Source organism: Homalodisca vitripennis, chromosome 2, assembly GCF_021130785.1.
Source record: "Homalodisca vitripennis isolate AUS2020 chromosome 2, UT_GWSS_2.1, whole genome shotgun sequence".
Lineage (NCBI taxonomy): Eukaryota > Metazoa > Arthropoda > Insecta > Hemiptera > Cicadellidae > Homalodisca > Homalodisca vitripennis.
Window position 1 is genome coordinate 4,986,429 of NC_060208.1, and position 21,167 is coordinate 5,007,595.

The 21,167-nt window shown below is 34.9% G+C and overlaps 1 protein-coding gene and 3 long non-coding RNA genes across 4 annotated transcripts in view; all 4 read left to right on the forward strand.

Annotated features, from left to right (window-relative positions):
* LOC124353444 (zinc finger protein 721-like) overlaps window positions 1–21,167 on the forward strand; it is a 53,802-nt gene that overhangs the window by 23,535 nt on the left and 9,100 nt on the right. The window contains exons 12-19 of the mRNA XM_046803283.1: window positions 5,165–5,380; window positions 10,810–10,926; window positions 12,925–13,133; window positions 13,220–13,439; window positions 13,501–13,644; window positions 16,843–17,105; window positions 18,523–18,675; window positions 19,910–20,174. Of these exons, the coding sequence (XP_046659239.1) occupies window positions 5,165–5,380; window positions 10,810–10,926; window positions 12,925–13,133; window positions 13,220–13,439; window positions 13,501–13,644; window positions 16,843–17,105; window positions 18,523–18,675; window positions 19,910–20,174 (1,587 nt within the window). The remainder of the gene's footprint in view (window positions 1–5,164; window positions 5,381–10,809; window positions 10,927–12,924; window positions 13,134–13,219; window positions 13,440–13,500; window positions 13,645–16,842; window positions 17,106–18,522; window positions 18,676–19,909; window positions 20,175–21,167) is intronic.
* On the forward strand, window positions 602–5,481 carry LOC124356125. The gene is made up of 2 exons (XR_006921811.1): window positions 602–923; window positions 5,165–5,481. It is a non-coding gene; the product is annotated as an uncharacterized LOC124356125 (long non-coding RNA).
* LOC124356123 lies at window positions 13,163–17,353 on the forward strand. Its single transcript, XR_006921809.1, has 2 exons — window positions 13,163–16,068; window positions 16,843–17,353. It is a non-coding gene; the product is annotated as an uncharacterized LOC124356123 (long non-coding RNA).
* On the forward strand, window positions 18,155–20,765 carry LOC124356124. The gene is made up of 2 exons (XR_006921810.1): window positions 18,155–19,064; window positions 19,953–20,765. It is a non-coding gene; the product is annotated as an uncharacterized LOC124356124 (long non-coding RNA).

Below are 21,167 nucleotides of genomic sequence, written 5' to 3' on the forward strand. Positions count from 1 at the left end.
CAACCCCTATCTTGTGACATAATTGTAATGGCCTATTCAATAGAATAACAATGGCATTTGCTCTCTCGAGTTATTCTATTGAATAGGTAACAAAACATCGCTATGACGATTCTAGCAAAAGTTATGGGCAAATAACCCCTCACATTGTAATGCCATCTAGAAAAATGCAGCAACACCAAACTGCAAGAACCAAAGAACCAAAACTATGCACACAAGAAACATTAGTACTACGTAAAGGTAATAAGCTGGGCACCTCAAAGTCTTAATAAAAGATATAACGCATATATTGTGTTGAAATGCGCAAGACATAGGCATTATCCCTACAGATTATTATTTGCTGTGTGTTATTTGCCCATAACGTTTACTAGAAATGGCGTAGAGGTGTTTTCTTAGTGTCATTGTGTTTCTATTGAATAGACCTTTAAAATTACATGTCACAAGATAGGGGTTGCATTTTGAAAATTAAAGTTATCCCGTGCCCTCCTGTGAGAAGGGAAGATTTTTTTTATCCTTCAAAATATCCAAAAAAGGTATTTTAATAAGCTCGGTAAAGAGTGTACATCGATATCTCAATCCGTTTTCAATATATTCAGGTGTTAATTTACACCCTGTATATAAACAATCAAATAGTTTCAAGTACCGTAACTAAAGCGTGTGTTAACGCTCTATACTATCAGTAGATGCTGACAACACTAACTACGGCTTATTTTAAAGGGTTTCCCTGTGCCGTGTGTGGAAGAATGTACTCACTGAAATGCAACATGCTGCGGCACCGACGTCTAGAGTGCGGGAAAGCTCCTCAGTTCCACTGTCAACTCTGCCCTTACAAGGGCAAACGCAAGGAACATCTGCAAGCACATCTGGCGTTCAAACATAAAATGCTGTGATATCCTTTTGTGTGAAAGTATGGTGATTCCCAAAAGGTATATGTCGTTTGTTACATGAAATGTCTAATTTATTTTTCAATTTGAAGAATTACATTGTGATTGTGCATTTGCACTTTAACAAAATTGTGATATCTATTGTAAACACTTCAATAGATCGCTTTCTTTTCAGTCGTTCAGTCTTTGTTCTTACCCGACTCGCTTACTATTTCTGTGACCTTATTAACTGTCTAAACTCACATAAGATTGTCGATAAGTACCATAATTTATAATTTTAGTAAACCGTCTTTGTTTATATATTACTTTATTGATCGACTATTTATTGTGACAGTTTGAAAGTATACTTTTGTGTAGTCTGATACATTGACTCGGTCATTATGAAAATTGTAAAACACTTGTACGTTTTAATTTAGTGTACAATTCACTTGAGTAATTATGAGTATTTTTGTCTGTAAGAAACAGTTCTGCTTACTTAATATACTCACACGTTCCATCTAAGTTTCATTTCGTAAAGTTGAGTATTACCTTCAAATCCATCGCTGTTATGATGAAACCGATGTTATTTAGTGCACAATTCACGTGAATAATTATGAGTATTTTTGTCTGTAAGAAACAGTTCTGCTTACTTAATATACTCACACGTTCCATCTAAATTTCATTTCGTAAAGTTGAGTATTACCTTCAAATCCATCGCTGTTATGATGAAACCGATGTTATTTAGTGCACAATTCACGTGAATAATTATGAGTATTTTTGTCTGTAAGAAACAGTTCTGCTTACTTAATATACTCACACGTTCCATCTAAATTTCATTTCGTAAAGTTGAGTATTACCTTCAAATCCATCGCTGTATGATGAAACCGATGTTATTTAGTGCACAATTCACGTGAATAATTATGAGTATTTTTGTCTGTAAGAAACAGTTCTGCTTACTTAATATACTCACACGTTCCATCTAAGTTTCATTTCGTAAAGTTGAGTATTACCTTCAAATCCATCGCTGTTATGATGAAACCGATGTTATTTAGTGCACAATTCACGTGAATAATTATGAGTATTTTTGTCTGTAAGAAACAGTTCTGCTTACTTAATATACTCACACGTTCCATCTAAGTTTCATTTCGTAAAGTTGAGTATTACCTTCAAATCCATCGCTGTTATGATGAAACCGATGTTATTTAGTGCACAATTCACTTGAATAATTATGAGTATTTTTGTCTGTAAGAAACAGTTCTGCTTACTTAATATACTCACACGTTCCATCTAAGTTTCATTTCGTAAAGTTGAGTATTACCTTCAAATCCATCGCTGTTATGATGAAACCGATGTTATTTAGTGCACAATTCACGTGAATAATTATGAGTATTTTTGTCTGTAAGAAACAGTTCTGCTTACTTAATATACTCACACGTTCCATCTAAGTTTCATTTCGTAAAGTTGAGTATTACCTTCAAATCCATCGCTGTTATGATGAAACCGATGTTATTTAGTGCACAATTCACGTGAATAATTATGAGTATTTTTGTCTGTAAGAAACAGTTCTGCTTACTTAATATACTCACACGTTCCATCTAAGTTTCATTTCGCAAAGTTGAGTATTACCTTCAAATCCATCGCTGTTATGATGAAACCGATGTTATTTAGTGCACAATTCACGTGAATAATTATGAGTATTTTTGTCTGTAAGAAACAGTTCTGCTTACTTAATATACTCACACGTTCCATCTAAGTTTCATTTCGCAAAGTTGAGTATTACCTTCAAATCCATCGCTGTTATGATGAAACCGATGTTATTTAGTGCACAATTCACTTGAATAATTATGAGTATTTTTGTCTGTAAGAAACAGTTCTGCTTACTTAATATACTCACACGTTCCATCTAAGTTTCATTTCGCAAAGTTGAGTATTACCTTCAAATCCATCGCTGTTATGATGAAACCGATGTTATTTAGTGCACAATTCACGTGAATAATTATGAGTATTTTTGTCTGTAAGAAACAGTTCTGCTTACTTAATATACTCACACGTTCCATCTAAGTTTCATTTCGCAAAGTTGAGTATTACCTTCAAATCCATCGCTGTTATGATGAAACCGATGTTATTTAGTGCACAATTCACGTGAATAATTATGAGTATTTTTGTCTGTAAGAAACAGTTCTGCTTACTTAATATACTCACACGTTCCATCTAAGTTTCATTTCGTAAAGTTGAGTATTACCTTCAAATCCATCGCTGTATGATGAAACCGATGTTATTTAGTGCACAATTCACGTGAATAATTATGAGTATTTTTGTCTGTAAGAAACAGTTCTGCTTACTTAATATACTCACACGTTCCATCTAAGTTTCATTTCGTAAAGTTGAGTATTACCTTCAAATCCATCGCTGTTATGATGAAACCGATGTTATTTAGTGCACAATTCACGTGAATAATTATGAGTATTTTTGTCTGTAAGAAACAGTTCTGCTTACTTAATATACTCACACGTTCCATCTAAGTTTCATTTCGTAAAGTTGAGTATTACCTTCAAATCCATCGCTGTATGATGAAACCGATGTTATTTAGTGCACAATTCACGTGAATAATTATGAGTATTTTTGTCTGTAAGAAACAGTTCTGCTTACTTAATATACTCACACGTTCCATCTAAATTTCATTTCGTAAAGTTGAGTATTACCTTCAAATCCATCGCTGTTATGATGAAACCGATGTTATTTAGTGCACAATTCACGTGAATAATTATGAGTATTTTTGTCTGTAAGAAACAGTTCTGCTTACTTAATATACTCACACGTTCCATCTAAGTTTCATTTCGTAAAGTTGAGTATTACCTTCAAATCCATCGCTGTATGATGAAACCGATGTTATTTAGTGCACAATTCACGTGAATAATTATGAGTATTTTTGTCTGTAAGAAACAGTTCTGCTTACTTAATATACTCACACGTTCCATCTAAGTTTCATTTCGTAAAGTTGAGTATTACCTTCAAATCCATCGCTGTATGATGAAACCGATGTTATTTAGTGCACAATTCACGTGAATAATTATGAGTATTTTTGTCTGTAAGAAACAGTTCTGTTTACTTAATATACTCACACGTTCCATCTAAGTTTCATTTCGTAAAGTTGAGTATTACCTTCAAATCCATCGCTGTATGATGAAACCGATGTTATTTAGTGCACAATTCACGTGAATAATTATGAGTATTTTTGTCTGTAAGAAACAGTTCTGCTTACTTAATATACTCACACGTTCCATCTAAGTTTCATTTCGTAAAGTTGAGTATTACCTTCAAATCCATCGCTGTATGATGAAACCGATGTTATTTAGTGCACAATTCACGTGAATAATTATGAGTATTTTTGTCTGTAAGAAACAGTTCTGCTTACTTAATATACTCACACGTTCCATCTGAGTTTCATTTCGTAAAGTTGAGTATTACCTTCAAATCCATCGCTGTTATGATGAAACCGATGCTATTTAGTGCACAATTCACGTGAATAATTATGAGTATTTTTGTCTGTAAGAAACAGTTCTGCTTACTTAATATACTCACACGTTCCATCTGAGTTTCATTTCGTAAAGTTGAGTATTACCTTCAAATCCATCGCTGTTATGATGAAACCGATGTTATTTAGTGCACAATTCACGTGAATAATTATGAGTATTTTTGTCTGTAAGAAACAGTTCTGCTTACTTAATATACTCACACGTTCCATCTAAGTTTCATTTCGTAAAGTTGAGTATTACCTTCAAATCCATCGCTGTTATGATGAAACCGATAAAATGCTTCTAATTCTCCATACGAAACTCGGGTATATTATAAAATATATGAAATTGAATTAATATTTAAGAACTCGGCCAAAGTTGAATGGTACACTGGTCTGTGTATACTTAGTTACTTCAAACAGGTTTCTAACATTTTGTTGTTTTCTCATGTGTAATTTATAAATTCTCTTCCCAAAAATCATTTTCCTTTCTTTTACTTTCATTCTATTAGTCTCCATATACATGTATGTTCCTTAGAGTGTTCAACAATCAGTGTACTAGGTTACGAACGGTTGTGTTTAAAATTCTATAGCTTTAACCTTTTTACACTTTTTACTTTTTTAAGTGTCTTTTATTTTTACTTGTTTTTAACTTAATATTAAAAATTATATTTAAATTTGGTTTTCCCAAATGGCTTTTTGTCCCAAAGGCATTTATTCTCATAAAGATGTTTCAGTGAGATTCAGTGTAGTCATTTGTGTTAATCTACTGACACATGACTGTGTGCAGGTCTGCCCGTATACTGCTGTAAAGCGTGTGGGCGATGGTACAAGAACAAAGAGACTCTGACGAGACACCGGCGCATAGAGTGTGGACTGGAACCTCGGTGCTTCTGTCCTCTCTGCCCCTACAAGACCAAAGCGCAGAGACAACCTCCAGAGACACATCGCTGTCAGGCACGCCAGATAGCACAGTTTAGCTTGTTTGGTTGTACAACTGAATCTCGTATTGTTCAACTCACACCATATTTTAAATTATTTGTTATGTTACAAATTTATTTTTTGACATTTGTTATTTACTGGTGAATAAAACCACTTTAAATTAAAGAGTTGTAATGTGTTTATTTTATACCTCTATATATAAAAGGCAGACTCCTCACTCATCACTAATTCTCCTTGCCGATATTAAAGAACATGGAAATTTGAAACACTCTTGTCTCATGATTTAATAAATAGAATAACTAAAGCATTTCATAAAAATCAAAAATCAATACGGGTTGAAACATTGTTGCAAGTACTAAAATAACTATACATTTTTTTCATTTTCCCGATGTTCTATAAAAATGACGTTTAAACACAAAGGTGCTTAAAACTTAAAAATAAATACAACAGTTGTTTCGTGAATCCAACCTTAGGGATCGAAAAAGTATTTCATCCCTAGAATAACTAACTCTTTGTTTGTTGACTTCCAAATTACCTACAACGATTAAATTTGGCACACATGTGCCTCAAGCTCTCAACAGACAATTAAGAGTATGTGGATGAAGATCAACTATCAATAGGGATTTAAAAAGGGGTGCATATCCGAGATAATAAGATATAGAATACACTTGGATTAGGCTCTCAACAGACAAAGTAAACATTTCTCATGAAGATCAACTATCAATAGGGATTTAAAAAGGGGTGCATATCCGAGATAATAAGATATAGAATACACTTGGATTAGGCTCTCAACAGACAAAGTAAATATTTTTCATGAAGATCAACTATCAATAGGGATTTAAAAAGGGGTGCATATCCGAGATAATAAGATATAGAATACACTTGGATTAGGCTCTCAACAGACAAAGTAAACATTTCTCATGAAGATCAACTATCAATAGGGATTTAAAAAGGGGTGCATATCCGAGATAATAAGATATAGAATACACTTGGATTAGGCTCTCAACAGACAAAGTAAACATTTCTCATGAAGATCAACTATCAATAGGGATTTAAAAAGGGGTGCATATCCGAGATAATAAGATATAGAATACACTTGGATTAGGCTCTCAACAGACAAAGTAAACATTTCTCATGAAGATCAACTATCAATAGGGATTTAAAAAGGGGTGCATATCCGAGATAATAAGATATAGAATACACTTGGATTAGGTTCTCAACAGACAAAGTAAACATTTCTCATGAAGATCAACTATCAATAGGGATTTAAAAAGGGGTGCATATCCGAGATAATAAGATATAGAATACACTTGGATTAGGCTCTCAACAGACAAAGTAAACATTTCTCATGAAGATCAACTATCAATAGGGATTTAAAAAGGGGTGCATATCCGAGATAATAAGATATAGAATACACTTGGATTAGGCTCTCAACAGACAAAGTAAACATTTCTCATGAAGATCAACTATCAATAGGGATTTAAAAAGGGGTGCATATCCGAGATAATAAGATATAGAATACACTTGGATTAGGCTCTCAACAGACAAAGTAAACATTTCTCATGAAGATCAACTATCAATAGGGATTTAAAAAGGGGTGCATATCCGAGATAATAAGATATAGAATACACTTGGATTAGGCTCTCAACAGACAAAGTAAACATTTCTCATGAAGATCAACTATCAATAGGGATTTAAAAAGGGGTGCATATCCGAGATAATAAGATATAGAATACACTTGGATTAGGCTCTCAACAGACAAAGTAAACATTTCTCATGAAGATCAACTATCAATAGGGATTTAAAAAGGGGTGCATATCCGAGATAATAAGATATAGAATACACTTGGATTAGGCTCTCAACAGACAAAGTAAACATTTCTCATGAAGATCAACTATCAATAGGGATTTAAAAAGGGGTGCATATCCGAGATAATAAGATATAGAATACACTTGGATTAGGCTCTCAACAGACAAAGTAAACATTTCTCATGAAGATCAACTATCAATAGGGATTTAAAAAGGGGTGCATATCCGAGATAATAAGATATAGAATACACTTGGATTAGGCTCTCAACAGACAAAGTAAACATTTCTCATGAAGATCAACTATCAATAGGGATTTAAAAAGGGGTGCATATCCGAGATAATAAGATATAGAATACACTTGGATTAGGCTCTCAACAGACAAAGTAAACATTTCTCATGAAGATCAACTATCAATAGGGATTTAAAAAGGGGTGCATATCCGAGATAATAAGATATAGAATACACTTGGATTAGGCTCTCAACAGACAAAGTAAACATTTCTCATGAAGATCAACTATCAATAGGGATTTAAAAGGGGTGCATATCCGAGATAATAAGATATAGAATACACTTGGATTAGGCTCTCAACAGACAAAGTAAACATTTCTCATGAAAATCAACTATCAATAGTGACTGAAATAGTGTGCAACTTCTAGAAAATTATATTTTTTTGTTTCAACTTCCCGCTGTCCTGGAAATTAAAGTACGACACAAATGTGTATTACACATTTAACAGACTATCTGTACCGGAAATACATTGGACCGGAAGTAGATTACAATGGCCGGAAGATGATACTTTTTTTTACCAAAGTAACGTTTTAAACCGAAACTTCAAAGTAAACTCATGATTCGAACCAGGAATGCGTTACACGCTGAACCTAACGTAAGAGCCAGTGTATGTTTTGTGTAACTTGAACCTCTTAACAATAAACACAGAAATAATATATAATTTAAACGTGTCTATCTCTGATTCAAAATTATCATATGGCTCAATCATATTACATCATATATGCTTTCATTAAGATTACTACAGATTTAGTGTTTCTACATTCTGACCTGAAATAGTTAAAATTCTACTGAAATTGTTATTCAAATATTATGACATTTATTGGGAAATTTTCGTATTTCGTAATTGATACCAATAAACATTGTAATGAGTTAGTCCTTTGACTACGTACCATTAAAGTTATATTTATATGGTTGATTAGCTTATGGTTACACTTGAGAGCTTTTGCTAGCTAGTTCGATCTATGACGTTTACAACAGGTGACTTATGGACCAATAAACGTTCCTTCAGAAATGAGGTGGCATCTTGAGTGCACGGATACAAAGTGACTTGGACCTTCTAGTTGGTTCACTTCTTACCCAGGTTAGTTATTCGGTGTGTTTGATAATATAAGAACAGGCAACCATGCGATTTAATTATTTCCAGATTGATAATGGAATACTTTTGTATAGTTTAACGAACTTTAGCTGAGTTTTGATACATTTACATGCCAGTCGCAGTTCAATAATTACTTAACTGGTCCCAGACTGGGGTATATTTTATTGTTGTATAAGCCTGTTATAAGTATGACAATAAGTCGGTTTCATTGATCTAACCTCCGTCTTTATACATTTACATGCCAGTCGCAGTTCAATAATTACTTAACTGGTCCCAGACTGGGGTAGATTCTATTGTTGTATAAGCCTGTTATAAGTATGACAATAAGTCGGTTTCATTGATCTAACCTCCGTCTTTATACATTTACATGCCAGTCGCAGTTCAATAATTACTTAACTGGTCCCAGACTGGGGTAGATTCTATTGTTGTATAAGCCTGTTATAAGTATGACAATAAGTCGGTTTCATTGATCTAACCTCCGTCTTTATACATTTACATGCCAGTCGCAGTTCAATAATTACTTAACTGGTCCCAGACTGGGGTAGATTTTATTGTTGTATAAGCCTGTTATAAGTATGACAATAAGTCGGTTTCATTGATCTAACCTCTGTCTTTATACATTTACATGCCAGTCGCAGTTCAATAATTACTTAACTGGTCCCAGACTGGGGTAGATTCTATTGTTGTATAAGCCTGTTATAAGTATGACAATAAGTCGGTTTCATTGATCTAACCTCTGTCTTTATACATTTACATGCCAGTCGCAGTTCAATAATTACTTAACTGGTCCCAGACTGGGGTAGATTCTATTGTTGTATAAGCCTGTTATAAGTATGACAATAAGTCGGTTTCATTGATCTAACCTCCGTCTTTATACATTTACATGCCAGTCGCAGTTCAATAATTACTTAACTGGTCCCAGACTGGGGTAGATTTTATTGTTGTATAAGCCTGTTATAAGTATGACAATAAGTCGGTTTCATTGATCTAACCTCTGTCTTTATACATTTACATGCCAGTCGCAGTTCAATAATTACTTAACTGGTCCCAGACTGGGGTAGATTCTATTGTTGTATAAGCCTGTTATAAGTATGACAATAAGTCGGTTTCATTGATCTAACCTCCGTCTTTATACTTTTACATGCCAGTCGCAGTTCAATAATTACTTAACTGGTCCCAGACTGGGGTAGATTCTATTGTTGTATAAGCCTGTTATAAGTATGACAATAAGTCGGTTTCATTGATCTAACCTCTGTCTTTATACATTTACATGCCAGTCGCAGTTCAATAATTACTTAACTGGTCCCAGACTGGGGTAGATTCTATTGTTGTATAAGCCTGTTATAAGTATGACAATAAGTCGGTTTCATTGATCTAACCTCCGTCTTTATACATTTACATGCCAGTCGCAGTTCAATAATTACTTAACTGGTCCCAGACTGGGGTAGATTCTATTGTTGTATAAGCCTGTTATAAGTATGACAATAAGTCGGTTTCATTGATCTAACCTCTGTCTTTATACTTTTACATGCCAGTCGCAGTTCAATAATTACTTAACTGGTCCCAGACTGGGGTAGATTCTATTGTTGTATAAGCCTGTTATAAGTATGACAATAAGTCGGTTTCATTGATCTAACCTCCGTCTTTATACATTTACATGCCAGTCGCAGTTCAATAATTACTTAACTGGTCCCAGACTGGGGTAGATTCTATTGTTGTATAAGCCTGTTATAAGTATGACAATAAGTCGGTTTCATTGATCTAACCTCCGTCTTTATCCTTTTAAATAAATTTGCTCCAAAAATTGTCTTCAGATGTCACCATTTAAAAATTAAAAAACTTAAAACATTGTTTTTTAATTTCCTTAGTTATTATCTTGTTATTATTAAATTAATAATAATTTTATGAGTTTAAAGGATCTTATGCGTTGTCATAGTTCGAGTGTACGTTTATAAGGCATGGCGTTGTTTAATTGTTAATTGTTTATCCCTTATAAGGAATTGTTTTGTTATATTTAATACCAATAAAGCATAATTGTTCTTTTTATCTATAATCAGTTTATTTCTTCGAGTATTATAGAGTCTAAAAATAAGGTTCCGCGTAGTGTTTATCTCTATGTTATTTGCGTTCTTGCTTAGAAGATTATTCAGGACAGATAGTACATAAGTTAAGCTATGTTATCTCTTCCTGCGTGTGGCGTCTGGTTAAATAATGAAAGATGTCACATGTTCTTATTTCAGTTTCTGTCTTCATTCCTCCCATGTGTCTTGTATTCTCTGTCACCAGTGGTTCTGTGTACAGAGGCGGCCGGTACCCACGCCTGTGATGGCTGCGGCAGAGTGTACAAGTACAAGCGCAGCCTGGCTCGCCATCAGCGCTACGAGTGCGGCACCGAGCAGCAGTTCCCCTGTCCCATGTGTCCGTACCGCGCCAAGCAGAAGTGCCACTTGGTCACCCACACCGTGCTCAGACACTACTCCGATGTTTCTAAAATATAATGTACCACAAAAATAAAACAGGCTTTTATTCCTACCTAGTATTTCGGATCCCACCTATAAACGGGTCGTAAGAAAATCGACCTGAGTCGTTTTAAAACCGCCTGGAACCAGTCAAAACTGGTTACTGCCTCGTGATGGTAACGTGTGTTGAGTAATATAAGTTTAGTACACGAACCTGTCGACAAGGATATTTATCGTAGAAAATAGTTCAACAATTTCGATTTAAGAATGCCAGTTTTTGGTTAGCCGCTTACAAAACTGTCATAAGTGTGGTAAATTAGTTATCTATGATTTGTGTTAAAAAATTTTATCTGACACCATTGTACTATTTTACATATTTTAAAGATTGAATAACACAAGTTGTTCATCCTGTAATGATGAAGTTTAACCATTTAATATGATTGTGACATTTACTTAACTTAAGTATTACAGTTGAATGAATATATTTACTTGTTTCATTAACCTACATCACATGTTGATTCAGTCATGCTTCTTTATAATTTGTGCGTTATCCTTCGAAAGGAAAGTGGCTCCCTCTTAAATAAATATTTTATGGACAAATTTAAATTGATTAAAGTAAGTGTTATACTTTGGAAAATACAGGTCAAAGATAATCCAAACATAGACGTCTCACTGAGGTTAGTACTAGGACCTACCGACAGATTTCGCTAGTTTTGCGCTATGCCCAGTTAACCGTAGTTACTAGGTCTGATCGTAGGATCGCGCTGTGATCTGCGTTCCAGTGAGACTGCCGTGCTATATGTTTTATGTCGTGTAGACAAAGGTAATGCACCAGATCTAGATCTAGATTGAGTTAGTGGCTTTTATTTTTTGGTGGGAGAACTCGTTAGAAATCACAGGTAACACGCTCTCATAACTTTCCTCACCCTTAAGCGTAGAAGACAATGTAACTGATCCGTCACAACTTCTACAGCTCTGGTGGTTTACCTCACTTCGTTACTAAGGTCAGTCTGATCCGGAGAACTCGACACGTGTCTCTGAGTAGCCTCGTAGTGTACGAGCCACACAACATAGCATTCTACTCGCCACTTGATAGTCAATCGTCACTTTATCACTTATAAGACACGGTGTCTTGTCACTTGGAGTTTCACAAATTGTTAATGCGTTCATTAGCGATAGCTATTACATTATTGTTACATATATCCCGTTTGGCGACAGCCTGCAATTAAGATAGTTTTGTATATTTTAACATCTACACGTTTTATTTAACACTGTTCTAAAAATTACGCACATTAAAGAAGATTTTCACAGTCATGACTATCTACAACCTTTTTGTTCATATTACTTTTACTTGGTTATGATTATCAACAAATATTGTCATCAGATTATATGCCGTGTTTATAAACAATACAGCTAAATTAAAAAAAAAATACATACATCGTATATATTAATATGGCACTATGTTCATGTTTATAATCTTCAGTGCAGTGCCAGTTATGAAAATAATTCTGAAAAATGTTCTTTGGAAAAAGGTTTTTAGTTTGTAATCTTGAAATTAAAAGTTCAGGATGAAATCCTGCGATAAGGTAGGTGGACACACGCCGTGTATTGCGGTGTTCCCGAAATCATTTTCGAACAAAACACCAGATCAACCTAATGACAAGTAGTGTCAGTGTTAATGACAACACAACTACAGACGAGAATGTATAGTCTTGGACAGCTTGTATGAGAGCTCGACCTTGACCACCTACTGAAGGGTCGCAGTCACGCGCATGCGCACTGCAGAGTTCTCCTTCCCTCACACAACGGATTAGTCGATTTGAAATCGAACGTGTGCCATAACTCTAGCAATTTTGTACTCCTTATCAACATCTTGTACCATCCTATTTGCTGCAATATGTATCGTTGCTCTTGTGACTGCTGTTGATGTACTTAATCAGCCCTGTTCACTGTCCAGTGTCAGTGCACGCGTGCGATGTCTGCAACAAAGCCTACAAGTACCGCCGGAGTCTGCTGCGTCACAAGCGGTACGAGTGTCAGCAGCTAGAGGGCCAGTTCGCCTGTCAGTTCTGCTCCTACCAGACCAAGTGGAAGTCCAACCTCAGCAGCCACGTACTGTTCAGACACTCGGACATGCTCGCCATCTCTAAACCTAAAGTCGCCCAGGTTCTCCATCAATAGTCGCGATGTACTACTCTACAAGTACCGCCGGACTCTGCTGCGTCACAAGCGGTACGAGTGTCAGCAGCTAGAGGGCCAGTTCGCCTGTCAGTTCTGCTCCTAACAGACCAAGTGGAAGTCCAACCTCAGCAGCCACGTACTGTTCAGACACTCGGACATGCTCGCCATCTCTAAACCTAAAGTCGCCCAGGTTCTCCATCAATAGTCGCGATGTACTACTCTACAAGTACCGCCGGACTCTGCTGCGTCACAAGCGGTACGAGTGTCAGCAGCTAGAGGGCCAGTTCGCCTGTCAGTTCTGCTCCTAACAGACCAAGTGGAAGTCCAACCTCAGCAGCCACGTACTGTTCAGACACTCGGACATGCTCGCCATCTCTAAACCTAAAGTCGCCCAGGTTCTCCATCAATAGTCGCGATGTACTACTCTACAAGTACCGCCGGACTCTGCTGCGTCACAAGCGGTACGAGTGTCAGCAGCTAGAGGGCCAGTTCGCCTGTCAGTTCTGCTCCTACCAGACCAAGTGGAAGTTCAACCTCAGCAGCTAAATACTGTTCAGACACTCGGACATGCTCGCCGACTAACTCAGAACGACCTAACTTTAATATAACCCAGTATTTCGCTTTCCTCTATAGAATATACAGATCTCAATTTGTTTACTTTTAGTATTAAGTGATTGTGTTCAATCTTTTGTCAAATTGCTCGTTTAAATGTTTACTGAATTTTAGTTTGCTCTATTCATGTGATATTTCATTTTAATTTTTGTCAATTTTGATACTTGAACTTAAATTGTACTTAACTTATGTGATTTGTAAAACAATCTTTTTCAACCCACAATTACAAGAAACCATCCAAAACTTACAATGTTAGTAATAATTTACTAAAACTACTGATTTTCAAACACAAAAATGGCGGTTTAAGTTATTACAGTTGTTTGGTCGTATCCTAAATTGTATTATAATGCTTTATAAAAAAATAGACTCCTACCATTCAGTGAATTGCTTATTACCTATTACTTTATGACAATTGCTATTCCGCAGGACATACTGTGATTCTATAGTTCATAAAATTGTTACATTCAAAGTATAATTATTATTCTATGGTTGTCAATGTAGATAATCTTATAAAATATTATATAAGACTTGATAGTTATGACATATTTAAAATAGTTTTGTATATATTGTATATCCAATAAATGAATAATGCATTAATTCATCATTGCTTCAACAGTTTCCCGTATTTGTCCGTTTTGAGACTGCTGTTAGTATATCGAATATAAGAACTACATTACATAGTTCCTACGGAGAAGCTTGAGACTGCTGTTAGTATCCATTATGAGGATTACATTACATAGTATGGGAAAGTTTGAGACTGCTATTAGTATCCATTATGAGGATTACATTACATAGTATGGGAAAGTTTGACTGCTATTAGTATCCATTATGAGGATTACATTACATAGTTTGGGAACGGTTGAGACTGCTATTAGTATCCATTATGAGGATTACATTACATAGTATGGGAAAGTTTGAGACTGCTATTAGTATCCATTATGAGGATTACATTACATAGTATGGGAAAGTTTGAGACTGCTATTAGTATCCATTATGAGGATTACATTACATAGTATGGGAAAGTTTGAGACTGCTATTAGTATCCATTATGAGGATTACATTACATAGTATGGGAAAGTTTGAGACTGCTATTAGTATCCATTATGAGGATTACATTACATAGTATGGGAAAGTTTGAGACTGCTATTAGTATCCATTATGAGGATTACATTACATAGTTTGGGAACGGTTGAGACTGCTATTAGTATCCATTATGAGGATTACATTACATAGTTTGGGAACGGTTGAGACTGCTATTAGTATCCATTATGAGGATTACATTACATAGTATGGGAACGGTTGAGACTGCTATTAGTATCCATTATGAGGATTACATTACATAGTTATGGGAAAGTTTGAGACTGCTATTAGTATCCATTATGAGGATTACATTACATAGTATGGGAAAGTTTGAGACTGCTATTAGTATCCATTATGAGGATTACATTACATAGTATGGGAAAGTTTGAGAAAAGTTAATGTTTGTGTTATAAACAAATTGACTCCCAGTACCATAAGCGGTAACTATATTTATTTGAGTTGAGCATTTTTTTCGAAACGTGACAGGTACAATCTTATAAATTTAAGCAAAAAAGTTTAGATGTGAAGAAACAATTTTTAGTATCAATTAGTTTGTGTTTCATATTTTAAAGTCACCGATAGATGATTAATTAAATAAATTTTGGATAATGCGATAAAAATAGTGCAAATTTTACGTCTTAAAACATTAAAAGTAAAAAGTGATATTAGAGCTTTTGATTAATGCATGACTCGTTTCTGCTCACATGATCGTAAATTATATATATTCATTAATTATATAATACCAGCCCTTGGACCCCAGAGAAGATTTTGTTATGAAGTATATCCTATGCTTCGTCTTTCCATGTCGTTAGATAGAACTCAGAGGGTTAACGACTTATTAAATTATATTTTTGAACTGATCACCAATTTTATCGGAACATGTTTTGTTTCTTGACACTTTTCCCGTCCAATCGAGATCTCTGACAATGTCTCACAGTGGTGTTGGTTATTTTCAGGAGACAATTACAAGTTGGCCCTAGGGGACGATGGCAAGACGAGATTCGTGTGTTTGGACTGCGGAAGGTCGTATTGCCGAAAACCCAATCTGACCAAACACCAGCGCTACGAGTGCAAAACTCCGCCTCGATTCCACTGTCCCGTGTGTCCGTACCGTGCCAGGCAGAAGACTTCACTCAAAACTCACGTATCTTTCAAACACAAGGAATACTGGAACACCAGCCACCTTCAGTTGAACACCCAACCATAAAGTTTACATATCTGATTTACGGTGTGCCTTTTAAACATTTAATCACAGATTCAATTTTATGTAGCTATAAATTATGTATGTTTATACTAAATAGGTTACTTAAGTATTGTTATAATTTATTTTATTACTTAATCACATCACTTAAATATAATTTTGTATATATTGTTTGACACATATAATACTTGGTTTCATTTCTTTTAGCTAGCCAACAAGTTTTTACATATTATATCTTAATACCAGTTCCATTAGTTTATAATCATATACTTTTTAAAAGGCAGTGTTTTTAATTACCTAGCAACAGAATTTCTGTTCATAATTGTAGGTAGATACACTATATCCTTACACGTTTTTGCTGTTTTTTGTGTTTTTAACACTTTGACTGTGTAGACGACTTAGGTAGGTAGGGCTAAGTGTATTATTAGAGTACTCAAGATTATTCAGGATGGAGTCGAAATGAAGGTTTTAATATAACAAATATTTTGTCTTACGTTTTTAAGAAATCAGGTATTGATTTAATTAAAAGTATTTACTGTTATGTTATCAAAATGTGTTTTTTTTTTAAACAGTAATCAGACTTCATTATATCAGAGACACGTAAGAAATATACCCGGATAGTTTTTGGTGCTTATAATATGTGGGAATTACTAAACCAATTAGGCCTATCTATTCTATCTGCTCAGCCTCAGAACTCTGATGAACTCTCCATTCCACCCACATCTCCACTAAATATAAAACAATGCTGACAGTTATTCAGTTCGCGCCTGTACCTCGACTGATATTTCCCCTTACTTCCAGGTGAGACGTACAAAGTTATCGAAGGAGACGAGGGCAAGCCCAGGTTCGTCTGTCTGGCGTGCAATCGCTCCTACTCCCGTAAGCCTAACCTGACTCACCACCAGCGTCACGAGTGCGGCAAGGATCCTCACTTCCTCTGTCCCGTCTGTCCGTACGGGGCCAAGCGCAGGAACACCCTGTACACTCACATCAGCTTCCGACACAGGGAGTACTGGCAGGAGAACTACCAGACTCTCAACGCACTCAAACACAAGAGGCTGTTGGTCTGACGGACTTTTCCTCTTGTGTCGTATGTTGTATTATCGGGTTTCTGGAGACTCTTGTGTCTTTGACTACAATATTGTACGCATTCGCAGAACCTCCTAACAAACTATGATCGTAGATTTATTGTATTATATAACTGAACATATACGTACAAGACATTAAATGTTTATATAATTAATAAATTATAAGGCAAATTAAATGTAGCAGCCTGTTAAAGTATATTTTGGAATAAACGTAGTTATATTGATTTGTTTTAATTGAATACTAACCTGTAAATAAACCTGTCGAGAATTTCCGTCCCATTTAGTATTATATTCCTGTATTTCTAAATTACAAACATGTTTATTTAGTAGCTTTTTAGCCAGATAATGTATTGGATATATAACAGTGGTATTACAAAAGATACACTTCCACATCATAAAATGTCGAAAATTAAATCATACATATATTTGATTCTTTTGTGTATACTGCATGAACAACGCACACTTTAAATTTTGTATTGCGAGTAAAAATTGTACATTATATTTAATGATAAATGTTTAATGTCCACACGATGATGAATTTCGACATTTAAGTATTCCATTACTTTAATATAATATATGTCATGAATAGCTTTATAAAAACGTGATCAAGATCGGAAAAGGTCTTTGGATGAGTTATGAATAATAATTTTCAATGTAAAATAAAAATTTTAAAATGTTTTTGGGAGCAGGTATTTAGTACGTTTTTTTTAACTTGATTGAACTATTTGACAACGGATGTTCAAATTTTAAATCTTTGTCTGACATGTTTTGTTCACTCTTGCAACAATTTATTGTTCTACAAAGTACTTCAACATTTCACAAACTGGGTGTCGTACTTTTATATTCGTTACTAAATTAATAGAAACAGCAAAGCACAAATGTTAAGGCTGCTGATGGAACAGTAGTTTTTCAGTGCCATTGTTAGGAGTAGAATAGTCCAACTCGAGGGAAAAGCCTGTAATTTTAATTTTTAAGCTTATACAATAATAACAAACAAACTTAAAACTAAACCAGGATTAATAAGAATAATATTTTGTTCTTACGGTTTAATTGATTTATAATCAAATTTTATCACTGTCTTTGTTTACTGATAATGACAATTTCGTTTTAAGCAATCCAGTAAGTAAAGAAAGTTTTATAATTACGGAACATATTACCCTCCTCATTGAAAGCTGAGAAAGAACAATTGTACTAATGAAGAAACATCGGGATATTAATCTGCATTTACATCCCAAACTTAACCATAAATATTATTTTTAAACTAATAAAACCCTATTTTTAGTTTACAATATGTTTTAATAACGGATATATTTTCATACAGAAAATGTATTTTTAGTATAAAAGTTAACTAGGGCATATTAATGTGATTTAACTTGTCCTGTCTCGTTTACAGAGCTGTTCACGATGCCGCGACGTCCGGGCAGACCGCCGCAGTTTCCGTGCGGTTTGTGCGGTAAGAGGTACAACCGCAAGGACAACCTACTACGCCATCAGCGCTTGGAGTGTGGTAAAGCGCCGCAGTTCAAGTGCCCGCACTGCCATCACCGTACGAAGAGGAGAGACAACATTCTGAGTCACGTGGCCATCAAACACCCAGAAATGTTTTCGGGATCTGAGTTTGACGGGATCTGAGTTTGACGCATCTTAACGCAGGGCGTTGCTGTATAGCCGAGTCGGAATTGTGAATTTGACTGGTTTTATCTAATTAAATACTTGTAAGAGAATAAACTGCTCCGGTTTGATTACTAGAGTGTAGCAGTTGAATACGATATGTTCATTTCCTGATCCCGAACTTTCAGATGGTCAACGTTCTTACCAGCTGGAGCTGGTTCTTTGAAGAAGAAAAGTAACGGATGATCTGCGATTAATTTATTTTTTCATAAAAGCCTACTCTGGAGCACAAAGGGTTTAAGGATATTTCATACCATATTAAAGGTATGTGGTTAAAAAATAATAGAACGCAAGGGCATATTCGATTGATCTTTTATAACTGAGGTTTATCTCATAGATTTGATCATTACGAAAATAACAATGATCCCCTACATAACAAATATATGATCTGCATTCTTTTTTCACTTGTAAAATTTTGCACTAACAATATTTCTAAATGGAAATTAATAGCATTTTTAACGTAATTAATTCACACAGTTGTGACAGCTAATTGTTTCCTCGTGTTATTTTGTCTAATAGAGAATAATAACTATCTAAGGAATAAATTACACGATATAACAGTGAAGCTGATTTTTAAGAGACTATTCGCGTAATAAAACATACGTGATTGTAACTAAGTTATATTATCTGTGGGATTTAATAAAATATTTTATAGATATGCTGTATATCTCTTATGGGGATCGGATGCGTTTTTGTAATTAAATACACACTTCTTTAGAACATGGGGTTTAGAGCCGACTGTAGTGAAACGCCATTGAGATTTCCCCTTAAGAACAATGTTAAACCTCGCACACGTACTGTGGTTGTGGCATTATTATTACTATCGTCTTAATGATATAATTGAATTAATATGTATCCAAACGCTCTTTAGTTGTTGTTGTAAGAATATTTAGACGAAAAGTACAAAATAGTTTGAACATTTTCTGAATAAAATATTTCTTATTACGTATAAAATTACACATCTCTCATATTCTACAACAAAAGTAAGGTCGTAAAAGTGTATAAAGCTTAACACTGTCATGATGGGGATCGCAAGATCAAGAAGGCAGTGCAGCCGCAATAATACACTGTAAGGTGTCTTACGACATTAATTGTTACACCGTTACCAGAGTATCACAGATTATAACAGTATAACTGTCCTCGTCCTCCTAGGATTTCTCTCCTTGGTGAACGATGTGGGAAAAGGACCTCTCCACTTCCTCTGCGGTGACTGCGGTCGGCACTATAACCGCAAAGACAACCTACAGAGACACCAGAGGCTCGAGTGCGGCCAACAACCGCAGCTAGAGTGTCCGCACTGTCCGCATCGCGTCAAGAGGAAGGACAAACTGAAGACTCACATCGCTCTCAAACATCCAGAGGAGTACCGGGGAAGTCTGATCTGAAATTGTGTTTTAGTCGTCCACAAATTACAGTAAGGATAGTGTATCAATATATTGAAGAGACAATCTAAGGATATTATTTGCCCACTCAATTAAAATTTGAAGAATTTTATTTTTAGTAATTAGTTATCTTACACTGTCGTTTCTTTTACAAAATAATTTAGTTCCTTTACAGCAACCAAAGTTATCGAAACTATCATTAGAACATTGAAGCACAGACAGTATTTTAATCAGCAGCGAATCTTTGAAAATCAATTCAATTTCTGCATTGTGGTTTTAGTAAGATGGAAATATTTATGTGAACAAATAAAATAACAATATAATTGGCTAAGAAAAATTGTCTTCTTAGTGCTAAAATAGACGATACCATATATCATAATGAAACCTATTTCATTTGTATTGTACAAATATTACACCGTCGCGTCTCCAACAATTCTACATTCCATGACTTGTACAAATGCTGATTTCATGCCTTGTTCACTATCTTCCATCTATATATAATATATACAGTAACACGTAATAAACTGGGGCTGTTCGATTAGAGATATTTATTAGTCAATAAATGTTATTTTTACGTTTTTCAGTTAGTGTCTTACTTATTTATTCCTCTTCATCTTAAGTAAAACTAAATGTGTGCTTCATGCACAACTAAATATTACGCCACGTGTAGTTTCAGCATCTACCAATATTTCAAGCACATATCCTGTGAGAAGGAGTTGCCTGGACTCCTGGACTGGAGGAGAAGAAAATGGATGATGATAAATGAATTCGTTTATTGTTTACGAAAAACGCGAAATTTCAACTATATTCAAAAACCTAAACTCTTTAAATCTCTATTGTTTGCTTTTCATGATCAGAAAATAAATAGTAATTGATAATCCAGGACTTTGAGTAAAAAGTTAGTGAACATGTTAATAAATGTCAATGAAAACTATACCCAATATCCCTGTCTGTGAAAACTAAGTAGTGTTCTTAGTTGTTTCTT